At 38.2% G+C, this 15,098-nt stretch overlaps 2 protein-coding genes across 2 annotated transcripts in view; one reads left to right on the forward strand and one right to left on the reverse strand.

Annotated features, from left to right (window-relative positions):
- Window positions 1–1,816: 1,816 nt before the first annotated feature.
- On the forward strand, window positions 1,817–12,910 carry themis2 (thymocyte selection associated family member 2). The gene is made up of 6 exons (XM_079624925.1): window positions 1,817–1,994; window positions 3,243–3,383; window positions 6,172–6,597; window positions 10,157–11,328; window positions 12,525–12,633; window positions 12,772–12,910. The coding sequence occupies exons 1-6, from the start codon at window positions 1,898–1,900 to the stop codon at window positions 12,852–12,854; spliced, it is 2,028 nt and encodes a 675-aa protein (XP_079481051.1). The 5' UTR covers window positions 1,817–1,897; the 3' UTR covers window positions 12,855–12,910.
- rpa2 (replication protein A2) overlaps window positions 12,330–15,098 on the reverse strand; it is a 30,976-nt gene continuing 28,207 nt past the window's right edge. The window contains exon 9 of the mRNA XM_079624932.1: window positions 12,330–13,250. Coding sequence (XP_079481058.1) covers window positions 13,163–13,250 — 88 coding nt within the window. The 3' untranslated portion in view covers window positions 12,330–13,162. The remainder of the gene's footprint in view (window positions 13,251–15,098) is intronic.

The following is a 15,098-nucleotide window of genomic DNA, read 5'->3' on the forward strand; positions in this document are numbered from 1 at the left end:
GTATGTGGTTTATTGCATTAAGTACACAAAAACATGCTTGAAATATAATAATGAATGCCTATGTATTGCATAATAAAACAAACTCAACCATGCGTTAACAATGTATTTTTTTATAGCTAAGGATAAGGATTGTTGCAACATGTTCTGTAAAAGTAATTTAATATAAATTTTACACAATAGTAATGTGATACAGTATATAATAATAGGCTACTATAATGTTAATAAATTAAATGTCAACACAAACATAATTAATTTGAAACATGTTTGGGAACTATATTTGAAGCAAAAAACATACCTAATATAATATAAGCTAAGCTAGCAGGCTAATCGGGTAGATGTATTCTATGCTAGTTACTAGCTATAAACTGTAAGAACGAGAAAAGCTTGATTTATAACGCATTTTAAACGCTATAAATCATAACGTAATTTTGCAGGAATTGTTTAATCAGGTGTTAAAAATACTACAGGAGACCCAATTTCTGGAGGGACTCGATTTCTCACAAGGGGGTAATCCATCAGCCGGAAACCGAAGCTTCCCCGGGGCCGCCATTAATTAACATCCCTGCTGTTAGCATTCCATTGACTCCCATTCATTTTGGCGACAGCGAATAACTTTACATCTGAGGCGTTTAAAGACTCCATTTTGTCCATTATTTATTTCTAAAGAAACACAACAATGTATAAAAGGCTCCATTACCTTGTATCTTATGGCCCCGTAGAAGCAGTTTTTGTAAAAATAGGCTAACGATTGCGTCATACCACTCGACTCTCTGTCGCACATTCAAGAAATTACGGAAAAGCTTGCAGGCAATCGGGGGGACGTGGAGGCATAAAGCCTGATAAAATCAGGGGAGAAGCCCATAGAGAGTGATAAAGTTGATCCTGCTGCTAGCTCATGGACAGCTAATACTCACGCTCTCCGTCTCTGCGAGATTCGGAAGGGAATGACTCAGATTTCTCTCGGCACAGCGACTAGAAGACTGACAACTGTCAGACACGTTGCTCACGTCACATCTACTGTACGTCATCAAGCTCAGTTTGAGCCTGCGCAGTTCGCCTGGCGATCAGGAAGTGAGTGCTTCTAATTGACTTCACTTTTCTCCGTTGAAACCTATGGGGTCGCTGAGTCCATCTTATATACTGTCTATGATTTCTCACCACATCGTGACACTCTAGTCTTGAGAGTCTGCAACCGTAGTTAGACACATGTAGACTTCAGCAGATGATTTTAGTAAACTAACACAAAACAACAAGACGAAGGTGTCAGCTAACATAAAATGAACAAACTGGAGTTAATACATATAAAAACACAAACAATGTTAAAGGTTATCCCATTTCTTCAGAAATTTAAATCTACCAGAATTTACAACCAGAATCTGCAGTGTTGTGGTATTATTGAGTGACCACATGTTCACCGTTACAAGATGGCGGACGCACTGATGTGCCTGGAGTGGTCGAATTTTGAATCTATGTATCTATGGTGTGAACGCCCTTTTAGGGAGGTTAACCAATCAATATCAGCATTACTCAATTAATATTCATGAGCTAAGCCTTCACCATAAAAGGATTTGTAATTCCGGGAGATAGTTGCAAGCATTGTATAGACAGGATGACAACAGTTGTGGTCACACAATTGAAACCGCATAAACATTTATTGTTAATGCAGTTATTATATGTTGAAACAGAATATTCAAGTAGGCTATAATACAATACATCAAATTGAATATTTAAATAAAACAGTAAATTAAAAATATACAAAATAAAAAGGCTGTGCGCAGTTCACTATGGTGTTTGTGGTTTCTGGGTGAGTCACTTTTGAGACTTCCTCTCTTGACTATATGAGTGTTATGTGTGCAAACAGCAGATCAGCGCAGTGTGTGACTGTCCGTCGTGAGAGATGGGAGACCTCCAGTCCTTGCGAGTCTTTATCAACTGTCTGGATCAGCAGTCTCTGCCCCGCATCCTACAGGTCTGCTCTGGGGTTTATTTCCAGGGTACGTTTCATGCTTTTATCCTCTCTGCATATTCTGGATGACTCTTTTTAAAAGGGAAAAATATAAACAAGCAATATACTAAATCCTACGGTTCTTTGTTCAGAGTTTCGTCCAGGCTTTCCATTTCTGTAAATGTATTTTGCATTGTAATTGTTAATTATTACAGTTTTGTATATTTTAACCATCATCCTTTAGTAAAAATAAGGAACAATAATGTTATAATACTCTTGTATTCTTTGGAATTGATTGTATTGTTTGTACGTTTTGGTCCAATTGCATGTGAAAACATGAATTCACCGCATATTTTAATCTCAAACAGAAGTGATTTGACATTTGTCAAGTGTGCCATCAATTTAAATTTATGTTCACACTTCACACTAAAGTATGTTTTGGTGTTATTAAAATGGCTGTGAGGTCCCTTCGACCACAAACAGGACATGACCATTTTCCCCCCCATCAAAGTAGTTTACGGCGTGCGTTGTTCACTACAAGGAAATATGTGACCGGATCTAGTTTAGTATTGTCTGCATTGCATCAAAACCCAATAGCCTAACGATTGTTTAAAGGGGGAACTCAAATCAAATGTGAACAAAAAGTGAAGAAATCATGCATTAAATCAGTGGTTGTCAGCTGCTTTCTGTTTGTCAGATTTTAGGTCAAATTCAAAAATAAAAATATCCTTAAATTCCCAAACCGAAATGTATTAAAATTAAAATCGGTTTTGAGAATGAGGGCATGTCTCACGACCTGTCCAGGTTGGCATCTGCCTGTTAGGCTTCGAAAGTGACATATTTGTCATTCAAATTAATTAGATAATTCATATTGAGATTGATTAGACGCATTTGAGATCAACAACAATAAATGAGTGTTTTCTCTTCACTTTTAAAATATGGTTTATTTTCCTTTCCTAATTATACACTGAATTGTTTGATTTGAATATAGTTTGTTTTCCGCTGCTGCAACAGATTTTGGGGTTGCAAAAGTTGAAATCCACTGCTTTAAATAAAGAGAATGTATATTTGAGTGAAGTACAATATTAAAAATGAAATAAATAGGCCTTTAAAAATAATATATAATCCATACCACATAAAGAATTTACTTTCAGACTTCAATGTAATAAAAAAAAATGGTCTGACTCCCTGTGGCATGTTTGACTTTGTTTTAATGCGATCAAATGTTGTCGGAATAAACTTTTCAAATGAACGCAGATGGTTATGCAAATAGGACATGATGATGTGTTATTTTCAGGGTCCGTATATGAGATTTCGGGAAGTGAGGTGTGTTTATCTACTGGAGATTTCTTGAAGATCATTGGCTTACAGCTCCTGTCTGTATCTTGTGAGGAGATTGACACTGGAGCTTCATATGAATTGCCAACTGACTATTCAGGTGAGCCTCTAAACAACAACAGCAATACACACAAACTATTTGATTTAGTTGATTTAAATAACGTCCTGTATTATTCAACATATGGTCTCATTAGCAGGTGTAAAGTCCAGGTTCAGAAAGTCAAAGTCCTTCTCAGTATGTTGTTCCAATCACCTGGATTTGCTAATTATCACAGTTTTTCATGGGTTGAATAAACATACGGCAGGACTTTTACTTTCTGACCCCTGGACTTTACACCTCTGTACATTAGCATATGTGAATAACAACCCACATGATTAGAGGTAACATTAGCATATGTGAACAGCATTCATGGAGACAGGAATGGCTGCAGGAAGGAGTTTTTTGGTTCTATTATTGTCTGGTTTGTTGATTATTGTGTGTTAATTGTGTACTGATAAAACCAAGACAAATTTCCCCATGTGGGATAATAAAGATGTACCTTACCTCTCTGGTCGAGGAGCTTAAATATGCCATTGAGGGATATATACAACATTTTAAAATAAATATGGTGGGTAACAAGATTAATTTGGAAGCAAGGGTTTACAGATCACAATGCAAACGGGAGAAACCTCATGTTACGGTCGTAGATGACAACATCCAGGATCAACACTGTTCATGTACCGCAGGGTACAATTTAATTAATTTACATTTAACCAGTTTAATAGAGGCAATGAATTGTAGACCAGTCTGTACATGACTTGAGAACAGTTAGCTATTTAGGTTTGAATGCTAGCATGGACTCATTAACTTTAATTGTAACTTAATGAGAGTAAGAACGTTTTCGTCTTCATTGGGATTGGGGTTGAATCTTTAGGGAACCAGGTTACTGCGCCCAAAACGTCAGATTAATACACAGCTTAATCCAAAGCACATGGTTTGGGTTTAGGAAATGGAATAAAATAAATCCCCTTGCCCATCCTCTCAGGATACCTGGAATCAGTGATACAAATACCCCTGGCACATCGTTTTACCATTTTTGTAGCATAAACACCATCAAACTGATGAGAGCTTCAGATCTTCCAATGTTTCTCTATGGCGCTGAAACCTAAAGATGTCCGAGTTCCCCGTGCAACTGATACTCAACTCCCATTGGCTGTTGGCTCATCTGCGTTCAAGTTCTGTTTATTTCTAAAGCACATTTACTACCGGCCACCGGCCGACCAAAGTGCTGTACACTAATTACAATATAGATACACAAAAAAATAGTCACAATCACTTAATAAAAACAGGATAAATTACATGTTAAAAGCCGAGACAAACAGGTGAGTTTTAAGAGCAGCTTTAAACTCAGACAAAGTGGAAGCCATTTTAATTTGGGTCGGGAGATTATTCCACAGGCTCTATTTCCACTTTTTTTCAAGCGGTTTCTAGGAATGTGAAGAAGAAATTTGTTTCCTGATCCAAGTCCTCTCTTAGGAGTGTACAGGTGAAGTCAGTCCGTCAAAAAAGATGGTGCAAGATTATTAAAGGATTTGTAGACAAGTAATAGAATTTTATATTCAATTCTATACTGAACAGGTAACCAATGTAGAGATCTCAGAAGGGGTGTAACATGATCAAATTTTTTACATCCCTTCAGGAATCTGCATTTTGAACGACTTGTAGACTGGAAATTTGAGTCTTTGAAACACCATAATACAGAGAGTTGCAGTAATCCAGCCGAGATGTAATAAAGGTGTGGATAGCAACCTCTAGAGAGGCGTTAGAAAGAAAGTTTTTAATTTTAGAGAGAGAACGAAGATAAAAAAAACTAGAGCCCACAGAGGCAATTTGTCTGTCAAATTTCAATCCGTTGTCGATTTCCACACCCAGATTTCGCACTTTGGATGAAATAGAAAAATGTAAGAACTTAAAATGTGGTACGTTTTGTGTTCTAGTTTCAGAGGGGCCAAAGACAATAACTTCCGATTTATCTGAATTTAGGAAAATCATTTTTTTTTTTTACCATGATTTACCATGATTTTACATCATCCAGACACGCTGATAAACTATTAAGAACATGCTTTTTTTCTGTGGACAAAGGCAGATAGATTTGCATATCATCAGCTTAACAGTGGAAAGAAACATTGTGTTTCCTGAAGATGGACCCCAAGGGAAGTAGATAGAGGGAAAAGAGAGTAGGTGCAAGAACAGACCCCTGAGGTACACCACAGGTTAGCTTGCGTAAAGACGAAGTGATTTTTTTTTATTTTCCTATTTTAACTGAGAAAGTTCGATTTGTTAGGAAAGATTTGAACCAATTTAAAACCGCCCCTCCTAGACCCACATAAGACTCCAAGCGAGAGATGAGAATTGCATGATCAATAGTGTCAAAAGCTGAAGACAGGTCAAGCATAACTAAAATGACAGAATCACCAGAATCAGTAGCCATCAGAATATCATTAAGAACTCATTATCATTAAGAAGGGCAGTTTCAGTACTATTTTAAAGTAGATTAAAAGCAGAACAGAAACAGGCCGAAAATTGCTAAAATAGAAGCATCCCGTGAAGGTTTCTTTAGCACAGGGGTGACTGTGGCCATTTTTAAACTCTCAGGGATGAAGCCTGATTGCAAACATTTTTTGAGTAGAACAGTTCGATGGGAGGGGCTTACGATAGGTCAATTGTAAGACCTTTCGGCACGTCAATTACTCCAACCTACAGATACCCACACTTGTTTCTCCATTAATAAGTCATGATGCTGGTTCTTCAACTTAAGCTCAAGGTGGCTTTTATCCTATTGGGAATTAATTCTAAACCAAAAGCTAGGGCAAATTTATTGATTTTCCCACACTGTGAATCTCTCTAGGCCAGTTCAGACTCGTCGCTGAGGACCTCCCGTACAATGCAATTGAGGAAATTGTGGGTCTGTGTCCGGTTGGAGTGGACGCCTGTGGCTCCTTCATCTTCACAAGCAGAGAGGATTTGACTATAGACAACTTCACGGTCCCCGCAGGAAAAGAGTTGACCCTGCTTTCAGTGGAGGCCGCTGTCGATGGAGAAAGACTTGCACGTTGTCATGTGGTGGGGCAGAACAAGGCGTCTGCAGAGATACTCCTTCCTCTATCCCTGAAAGGGGAGTTTTATGAGTACGAATGTGAACGTGGTTTCACTCTACAGGAAATCATGTCATCAGCCAGGCTGAGCTGCCGGCACTTCCGCAGCACAAATATGAAGAACTGTGGAGCCTTGATGGTTTTCAGCCCAGTGTATGAAATCAGCGCCATTATGCATAGTAAGTACCACAGTGTTACTCTACTTTGGAAATCTTTGTCAAGTCCTTTTTCCACTGACATGGTGCTGGTGCCAAAGCCAGATATGTACCTGTCCAGAACAGAGTGCTGCAGTTATGATATATTTTTGTAGGCCGGCCTGTATATTCGCATTACCCTGGTTTCCTCGTCAAAAAACAAATAGGATTTTTCTATTGGCTTCTGTGCAGATTAAGCTCTGTGACCAAGAAAACAAATGAACACAACTCATGAATGTTGAAGGCTAAATACAATCGCCAGAAATAAAATAAAATGTTTTATACCAAAGTTGCATTACTTCAACTCTTTCAATCTTTATTTTTTTTAAAAACAAAAAAACATTCACCCTGAAAGTTTGAGTGTACAATAGTTTACAAGAGCGTGATTATAAACACAATGAGGCTGAAATAGTGGACTAGTGCTGTAGGTGAGTTTACCTGTTCTGTGTGATGATGCTTAATGTCCCCGACAACCTCTGAAGTCCCATTTAGACACTTCATAGCAACTGAATTTTTCAAGACAAATAAAACCTTTAAAGAAATCACAAGGGCCCGGTTTCACAGGCAAGGCTTAAGCCTAGTCCCAGACTAAAATGCACGTTTGAGCTGTCTAATAAATAAAGCAACTTGCACTGATATATCTTAAAATATGTCAGCACCATTATTTTGTCTCAAGATGCACACCACACATGTCCTAATTTAACTAAGGCCTACAACTGGCTTAATCGAAGCTCTGTCTGTGAAAGCGGAGGAAGGGGTATTACTGATACATTTTATGTCATAGAATAAAACGTGAAAACATCCTGAACTTGTGTTCACTAGAAACCTTATTTCAGGCTTTTAAACAAAAGGTCAATGACTTCAGGGCAATGGAAGCAGAAGTGCCAAAATGCGAACTCTTTTCTAGGGTTTAGCATACAAAAATACAACATCCCTCCGTCCTAGCTGTGGGCCAGACAAATTGGCTCCACACTGACCCACAAAACCTGCTGGCCTCAAATAAGGAACTGCAAGCGTCTCAGACTGGAAATCTGCACTAAACGTTTTCTAAAAAGCAGCAACTCAATCTATCAAGAATGAAGCAAAAATAACTAGATACACAAACCAGATTCCTTGAATTAAAACAAACACTATAACCACCAAGATAATTCACTCATTAATATGAATGGGAGAAAATGCAGCGTGCACAAATACTATCTTATTAAAAAAGAGCCAATCTGTTAAGAAGCTCTGGTTTCCATGGAAAAAGTTGAGCTCTTGGGACTGCACATGTGCATTGGCTGGACCAAATTGCTAATTGAGGATAAATATTTATAGAATAGCGCATATCAGACTTTTTTTGTTGTTGCTAATTTTGCATTATGTTCTTTAAATGTGGATTTGGCCAGACATTTTTGAGATTTTGATATTGTCCCATTAAAGTAAATAGGAATTGGTCTTGCATCCCCCCCTTCCCCTTTCCTTCCTTTGATTATAATCAATGAAGCAGTCTGAACTGAAAATGAGTTGCAATTAATTTTGTTATAACTTTCATCGTTTTATCAAAAGCATCTTGTTATTTCATTAAATTATTTTTTAGGCTAATACATGTACTCAAAATTGAAGCACTCATAAGGTCTAATGAGCACAAATAATTAACGTATGTGATCAATTACTGTACATCACTGATTGGCACGATAATGGAAGCATTGCCCGGTTCCAAGAGAGGTTTGCAAATACCCCAACACCAATAAGTGCTTTCGCACCGGGTAGTTCTAGGAACTAGACACCGGGGTGGTTCCCCCGAGAATTATTTATTCCCTTAGGAACATTTTCCTGGTTGCATTCGCACCACCAGTAGGAACTCTGAAGTGACATAAGCCTTGTTTGTTGTTGTGACCTTTATTTTAACTGCGCTGAGAATGCCAGAGCCTCTGAATGCCATTCTCCATGTTCATTAGTTTACGATCTGTCTAACAGTCCTGCCTAAAAACTATTAGATAGAGCTGTTATACATAGAAAGTAGACAGTAATGAAAAGGTATTAACGTTTGTCGTCTGATTGATATCCAATGTTGCTAGCTGAGCAGAAATACATATAATCATGTTCTCTTAGTCCCCTCAAAGTTGCGTTGGATTTTCTCAGTTAAGAGGTCCACCTATCACTGTTTTCCATTTTTGCACACCTTTTTTAAAAATGGTGGGTGCTGGTGTTTCGCGTGAGTTCGGCCAATCAATGTACACTTACGTCACTGGTAGTTCGTATAGTGCTGGTTTAGGAGCTAAATTAGTTCCTCCAAAAGGAGTTCCTAGATCTAAAATCGTTCCCAGTACTTGCGGTGCCAAAATCCGGGAATTTCCGCCAATAGTTCTAGGAACTATTGCCCCTAATGAGAACCACCATGTTGGTGGAAATAGGCAATCAGCTTTCACTCAATCCTGCTCCTGGAGGTTGAAGAATAACAAATTTATTAAATGTTTAATTTAGGAAACTGCAAAAGTGAAGAGACTATGTTTAGATCAGCTGCGAAACTTCCAGCAAGAGAGTCCGGTCAGTCCTGTTTTCGGTATTTGTTAGATTACTGAAAACTGGCTCTTGGAGCTCCTGTTCCAGCAAGAGAATCTGCCAGCCCTGCTCTCGCGTCTCAGCGTTTGAATAGTTATGCTAACTGGGTCTAGGGCAGGTTCCAAAACCTGTAATACTTAATTTCTCCCTGCCCCTAAATGTACATAAATTGAGAGTTCACTGTTACAGATTCAGACCGTTTGAAAGAATTGCAGCCGCGCTCAATAAAGAATAACTTCTGCTTGAACGTGATCCAAACGTCTCCTGGTCTTTGCTTAGAAGAAGGAAAAGTTTCCTACAAGGTCCACCTTCCATCGCCTTCCTAATCTAACCTACATTAGACCCAACTACTCAAGTGTTTCGCGTGAGTTCGGCCAATCAATGTACACTTACGTCACTGGTAGTTCCTATAGTGCTGGTTTAGACCCGACTCTGAAGTAGGAGCTAAATTAGTTCCTCCAAAAGGAGTTCCTAGAACTAAATTCGTTCCCAGTACTTGCGGTGCCAAAATCCGGGAATTTCCGCCAATAGTTCTAGGAACTATTGCCCCTAATGAGAACCAACATGTTGGTGGAAATAGGCAATCAGCTTTCACTCAATCCTGCTCCTGGAGGTCCACCTTCCATCGCCTTCCTAATCTAACCTACATTAGACCCAACTACTCAAGGTCTTTGGCTTTACCTGAAAACTACAGGCTGGTGTGTTGAGTTGGACTCCTCCAGGAGTGGAAGGGAGTAGACCTGTCAGAACAGGGGTGTCCGATCATCCGCCTGAAGGGCCACTGTGTTGAGAAGTTTAGCTCCTATCCTAATAAAAACACCTGAACCAGCTAAGCAAGGTTTTAAGGATTACTAGAAACATTTAGGCATGTGAGTTTGGGCAAGTTGGATCTAAACTCTGAGCCCTCCAGGAGTAGATTTAGGAACCCCTGTCATATAGGCTTGATACATGGAAATGGTACTGGAATAAATGATTGGTAATGATTTTTTTTTGCATTTAGTGAGGAAGAACGTGGTCAAGTTCCCCTCCAGCCTGGAAGTGGATGTCCAGGACGTGACAGACGAGTTCCAGGATTTAGTGTTCATAACTCCACTATCGCTGACCGAAGTTACAAGTCAGTCAAAGGAGTCGTTCCCCACTATGGCAGAGATCATTGATAGCCCAGAAGGTGATCCGTTTTTTAATTGCAGCTGGTTCAAAGAACTGCAAAGTGGAAGGCAACTCGTGTTGCATGGGTGTGGCCACACAACATTGCTATTAGCCTCGACTCCAAAGGGAAAGAAGGGAAAACAGTACTACTGCATCTCAGAGAGGTATGGTGGACGAATGAGAAGAAGGGCCCGGGAATTCGGATCAGTGTACGAGCTATACTTGGCATCTTCTCAGTCTCCAGGTTTGAAAGTAAGCGTGACCCGGCACAGCGAGGCGGAAGAGGATGAGGGAATTCCTGCGCTCAGCGTTGGCGAGCAGCTAGAAGTGTTAAGGGTGGATGGACTCAAGGATAAATCTGGAGCTGCTAAGAAAGTAGAAAGTCTAATTTGTAAACGGACCATGGAAGTGGGCGACGAGGATGATGAAGAAGACGAGGAAGACGACAGTGAGGAAATCTCTCTGCCACTGTTTATGGCAGGTCACTTTGTGGAAAAGCTTTCGGACAACAAGAAGTATAAGCTAACTGATTTAATGAGCAGCTCTTTGCCTCTGGATGTCAAAGTGGTGACTCGGGATAAAGACCTAGAGAAAGATCCCCTGATGGGGTTAACAGCACTTAAGCTTGAGGAGACTTTCACAGAGACCACAGTATTGGCAAGCCTATGCAATAAACCAGATTGGTGTTTTGAGTTGCCGGTACGTTGGCTACAAATGTCTCTCTGCTTCACCTCTGATCATCTGCCGTGGTCTAGCGATGAACCCCCAGAACTTCATATAGAGAAAGTCACTGAGGTGACAGAGAAATTCTACTATGAATATCACAAACTCATAAGCAAAGTTGAGGAACCCCCTCCTCGTCCACCAAAGCGGAAACCATCCACTGCGAAAGCACCTAAGAGGTCCCCCAAGCCTAAAAACGTATTACCAAATGTAAGGAGCAATGTGACCGAACAACTGGACGACCTCTCGCTTCATCAGACAAAGGGTAGACGGGCCCCTGCTCCACCTCCGCCAGATGATGTAAGCACACACTTTTATTCACCCAACTAAAATAGAAATGTAGGAATCAAACAGTAATGGTTTTGTTTCCGAGTCACATTCTCAGATTAGCTACTACAGGATTATCTATTAAAGCATTTCCCAAATTCCCCTCCGTAGTTAATGTTTATGATGAGTGATGGAAAAATCGATTGCTCACATACTTCCATGGTCAAGTTAACAAGTTATCAATTCTTTTTAAAGGAATAGTTCACCCAAAAATGTGATCATCTTGTCCAAAATCCATTACTTTTTTCTGTGAAACAAAAGTTCTGCTGAATTATTAACATGCTCTTTGCTTTGCTTTACAATGAAAGTGTAATTGAGACATTTCTACCCAAAGAATCATGTAATAAAGCAATTAATAATAATTACATTTTGTCAGTGACATAAATTAACTTTTTCCATTAGGGGATGATATTTGCCCATTCAATTGATTTCCAGGGGCATTTTTACCTTGGCATATGGCATAAGTCAATTGAAATCAGTATCAACAAAATCATCTTTTCATGGAAAAAAAGTGGCATTTAGATGCATTTACAGACTATTGCAGTTCAAAGGGCAAGGATGCATTTTCACAGCGACTACAAATGCATTGATTACTGTAAGAGATTCAGGTTTTAAATAAAATTTTAATTAAAAAAGATGAAATTATGAGAAAAAAAAGAGAACAGTTAAAAAAAAAAATTGCAACTGGTTATAAGAACTACAAAGAAATCATTCATTCAGGAATAAAGCAAGCGACTGGCTTTATGAATAAGTCATTGATTAATTCACTAAACTATTCCATTCAAAACAGAGACAAAGTTCAGATAAGGCTTGGGAAGGCATTGCACAAATTGTATTGACCACTTTTATGGTGCTGTTATGTCATTGGAGATGGTCTGTTTCCTTATTTTCAATGTATGAACTATAGCATGTAATGCATAATCGCATTAAAAAATGCATGTTTGGAACAACATGAAGATGAGAAAATTATGATCGAGTTTTCATTTTTGGGTAAACTATTCATTTTTCTCCTAAGATGGTAAAAACATAAATCTGCCCTTATAAAGTCTTGTATGTAACCATGCGCTTATGCATACTGAACAGGAAAAAATGCATTGTGTTCCTCTTTTCTTATTTGATAAGCTGACTCAGTTTATAAAGTGACTCTTTTTTTCCTGTGAAACTCCCAGACTGCAGACCAGCCCCCTCCAATCCTGCCTAGGAAAAGCATATCAATAACAGAGAGCGTCAGTATGCCCAATATGTACGTGAAAGGTCCCACGAATGCACGAAATGCAGGTTGGTTTGTCTTTACATTTAGATATTTGATAGTTTTTAATGATTTTTAACATCTTTGAACAGCAATGACCCAAAATCAGGGAGCTAAAATATGTAGATTTTAATCTTTTCTTTTCTTTCCTTCCACCAAAAAAAAAGCAAGGAGACTCTCTGACTCGGACCATGACTATGAGTCTATCGAGGACACATTTAAAAATCCCCATGAAAGCATTTTCTATTAGAACAAGGACACTTTGTATTCATGTTAACAAAGGAATATTGCTACTGTCAATGCGTCTAAAAACTCAAAGTTGTGTCAATGCAAGGTTTAACAAATATACACTTTAATGTAAATTAGGCAATGTCATTTGTACTGCTAATTCTTAAGTAAATGCTGAAATGTAAAGAACAGAATTAAGTTTGTGAATGTGTATGCTTTTATTAAAAATTACCAAAAAGAACTGAAATTATGGTTATATATATATTGTGCACTGTTTTCCTTGAAAACTACATAGATATGAAATGGGTAACAGATATGACAGAACGGTGGTTAGGCTTCATTGTCTGTTGATCTGAAGTGGTCCTCGTCAATGGTGGAGAAAATGTGTCCCTCGTTGCTGAGAAAGTCCACAATTTGTCTGTAAACCGGTAAAGAGAAGCGAGAGTTAAAAGGACTGTTTCGTGACAAGTTGAATGTGCAGCAGACAGATAAGACACTTCATTTATCTCATTTTTTCTGTTCTGAATAAGGAATTGATTCACTTTGAATGTCGGCTTGGGTCGTGTTTTTTTTTAGATGGCTTTTGCACTAGAAAGTGTTTAAAAAAAAAGGTGCTGACAAGTGTTTGCATATTGTGAGCTGTGAAGCATTTGGTGGGAAATGAGTGAAGTTCACAAATGAACAAGTGTGTGTCTGAAAAAGCCTACGTTCACACATGGTATATAAAAGCTAGGGTTGGCATTGTTTGAATTTTTTTTAAACTATTTGAACATTAAATAAATTAAATTAGTTAATGTTTAATGCTATTATTGATCTTAAGTAAATAATTCATTAAAAAAGGGCATCTAAAACGGCAGACTGCGGTTTGGTTCGGACCGTGAGACAAAATGACCACTATAGGACCATTGTACAGTTTCTACAGCTTAAAGTGAGCAGCGCATCAAAACAATGGAGCGGTTCATACCACAAGCGCTCAGGGCCGTTTACGGTAACACCATATCTGCTAATATCATCATCTAAAGCTTAACGTGCTATTTATGGTCTTCCGCTCAGTGTGCGTCAATTCTCTCTCCTGCTTAAGTTGAAAGCACTACAAGATCAGAAACAAGATGCTTCAGAAAATGAGAATACATTTTCTTTAAACAGCAAGTTTATAAATTATTATAGTTATTTCTATCTGTCATGTATACAGTACATGACTCCAAACCAGATATGTGATAAGACGGTTATACATATATACACACACATTTAGCATTAGGCCTAATAATAGAGAATTTCATGATAAACAATGTTATAACTGGGAACATTATTTGTATATGGCAAGGAAAGACAAAACTTTGAAATTACTAGTTAAAGGGAAACTGACGCCAAAATTGAACCTAGGCTCTTTTTTTTTTTATCTACCCGAGTCAAACTTTCATTTAAAAGCATAATTATAATGGAAACGCCACTTTTGAGATTGACTGTATTTTCGTTTTAGGCCAAAATGCCTTTTGAATGGGAGTGCTAGGGGCACTACACTGATAGCATTTCTAGGTTCAATTTTGAAAACAATTACCATTTAAACATACTATATTAAGTATGTTGTTTGTTTGTTTTTAGTAAATCCTTATTTTAAGCTAAATATAAAACTGGTCCAGACTTCAAGAGGAAAACCCTGAACGGTCTCTTTTCTGTCACGTGTCCTTCTGCCATAGTTATCTAAAATGTAAAAACAATAGCCTGATAAAACACCTGATCCTAATATTCATATAAAATTGGTCTCAATAATAAAATATAATTTGTTATATTAATTTGTAAATATAATTCACACGCCCCTTCAAACAGAGCGTTCAAATCAGAGGCTATAATCAGGCTAGGACAAAAATGCCTTTTATTTCTAAATTATGCCTATTTTTGATCTAAAAAACATACTAACATTATAAGGGAAACATTATAAAATAATAAAATAACCCCATGTCATGGGACCTTTAACAGTTGATAAAATCATCTAGGGTAACAGCTCAGTACGAGAAAACGTCACTTTACGGTTTTATTTCTGTTATTGGCACTTTACATTTACTAACAAATCTTCACACTCACACACTTGTGTTTTTCTGGCACGGATATACCGCAAGACGTGCAAAAGAGCATTCGCTTCTCTGCTTAAGCACATTGGTAGCAGTGGCATAAATTATTTGTCAAGAAGATAACAGATTCTTAAACATGAGAATCCGTTTTAATGCTGCAATGAATGATCCACACTACAAAATGGACATGCAGAATG

Source organism: Phoxinus phoxinus (assembly GCF_949152265.1).
Source record: "Phoxinus phoxinus genome assembly, chromosome: 10".
Taxonomy (NCBI): domain Eukaryota; kingdom Metazoa; phylum Chordata; class Actinopteri; order Cypriniformes; family Leuciscidae; genus Phoxinus; species Phoxinus phoxinus.

Excerpts from the sequence above, each read along its gene's own strand:
- themis2 (XM_079624925.1), top strand. The coding sequence starts at position 1,898 with ATGGGAGACCTCCAGTCCTTGCGAGTCTTTATCAACTGTCTGGATCAG. Across the intron at positions 3,384-6,171 it reads ATTGCCAACTGACTATTCAG|GCCAGTTCAGACTCGTCGCT; the intron begins GTGAGCCTCTAA and ends GAATCTCTCTAG. Across the intron at positions 6,598-10,156 it reads AATCAGCGCCATTATGCATA|TGAGGAAGAACGTGGTCAAG; the intron begins GTAAGTACCACA and ends TTTTGCATTTAG.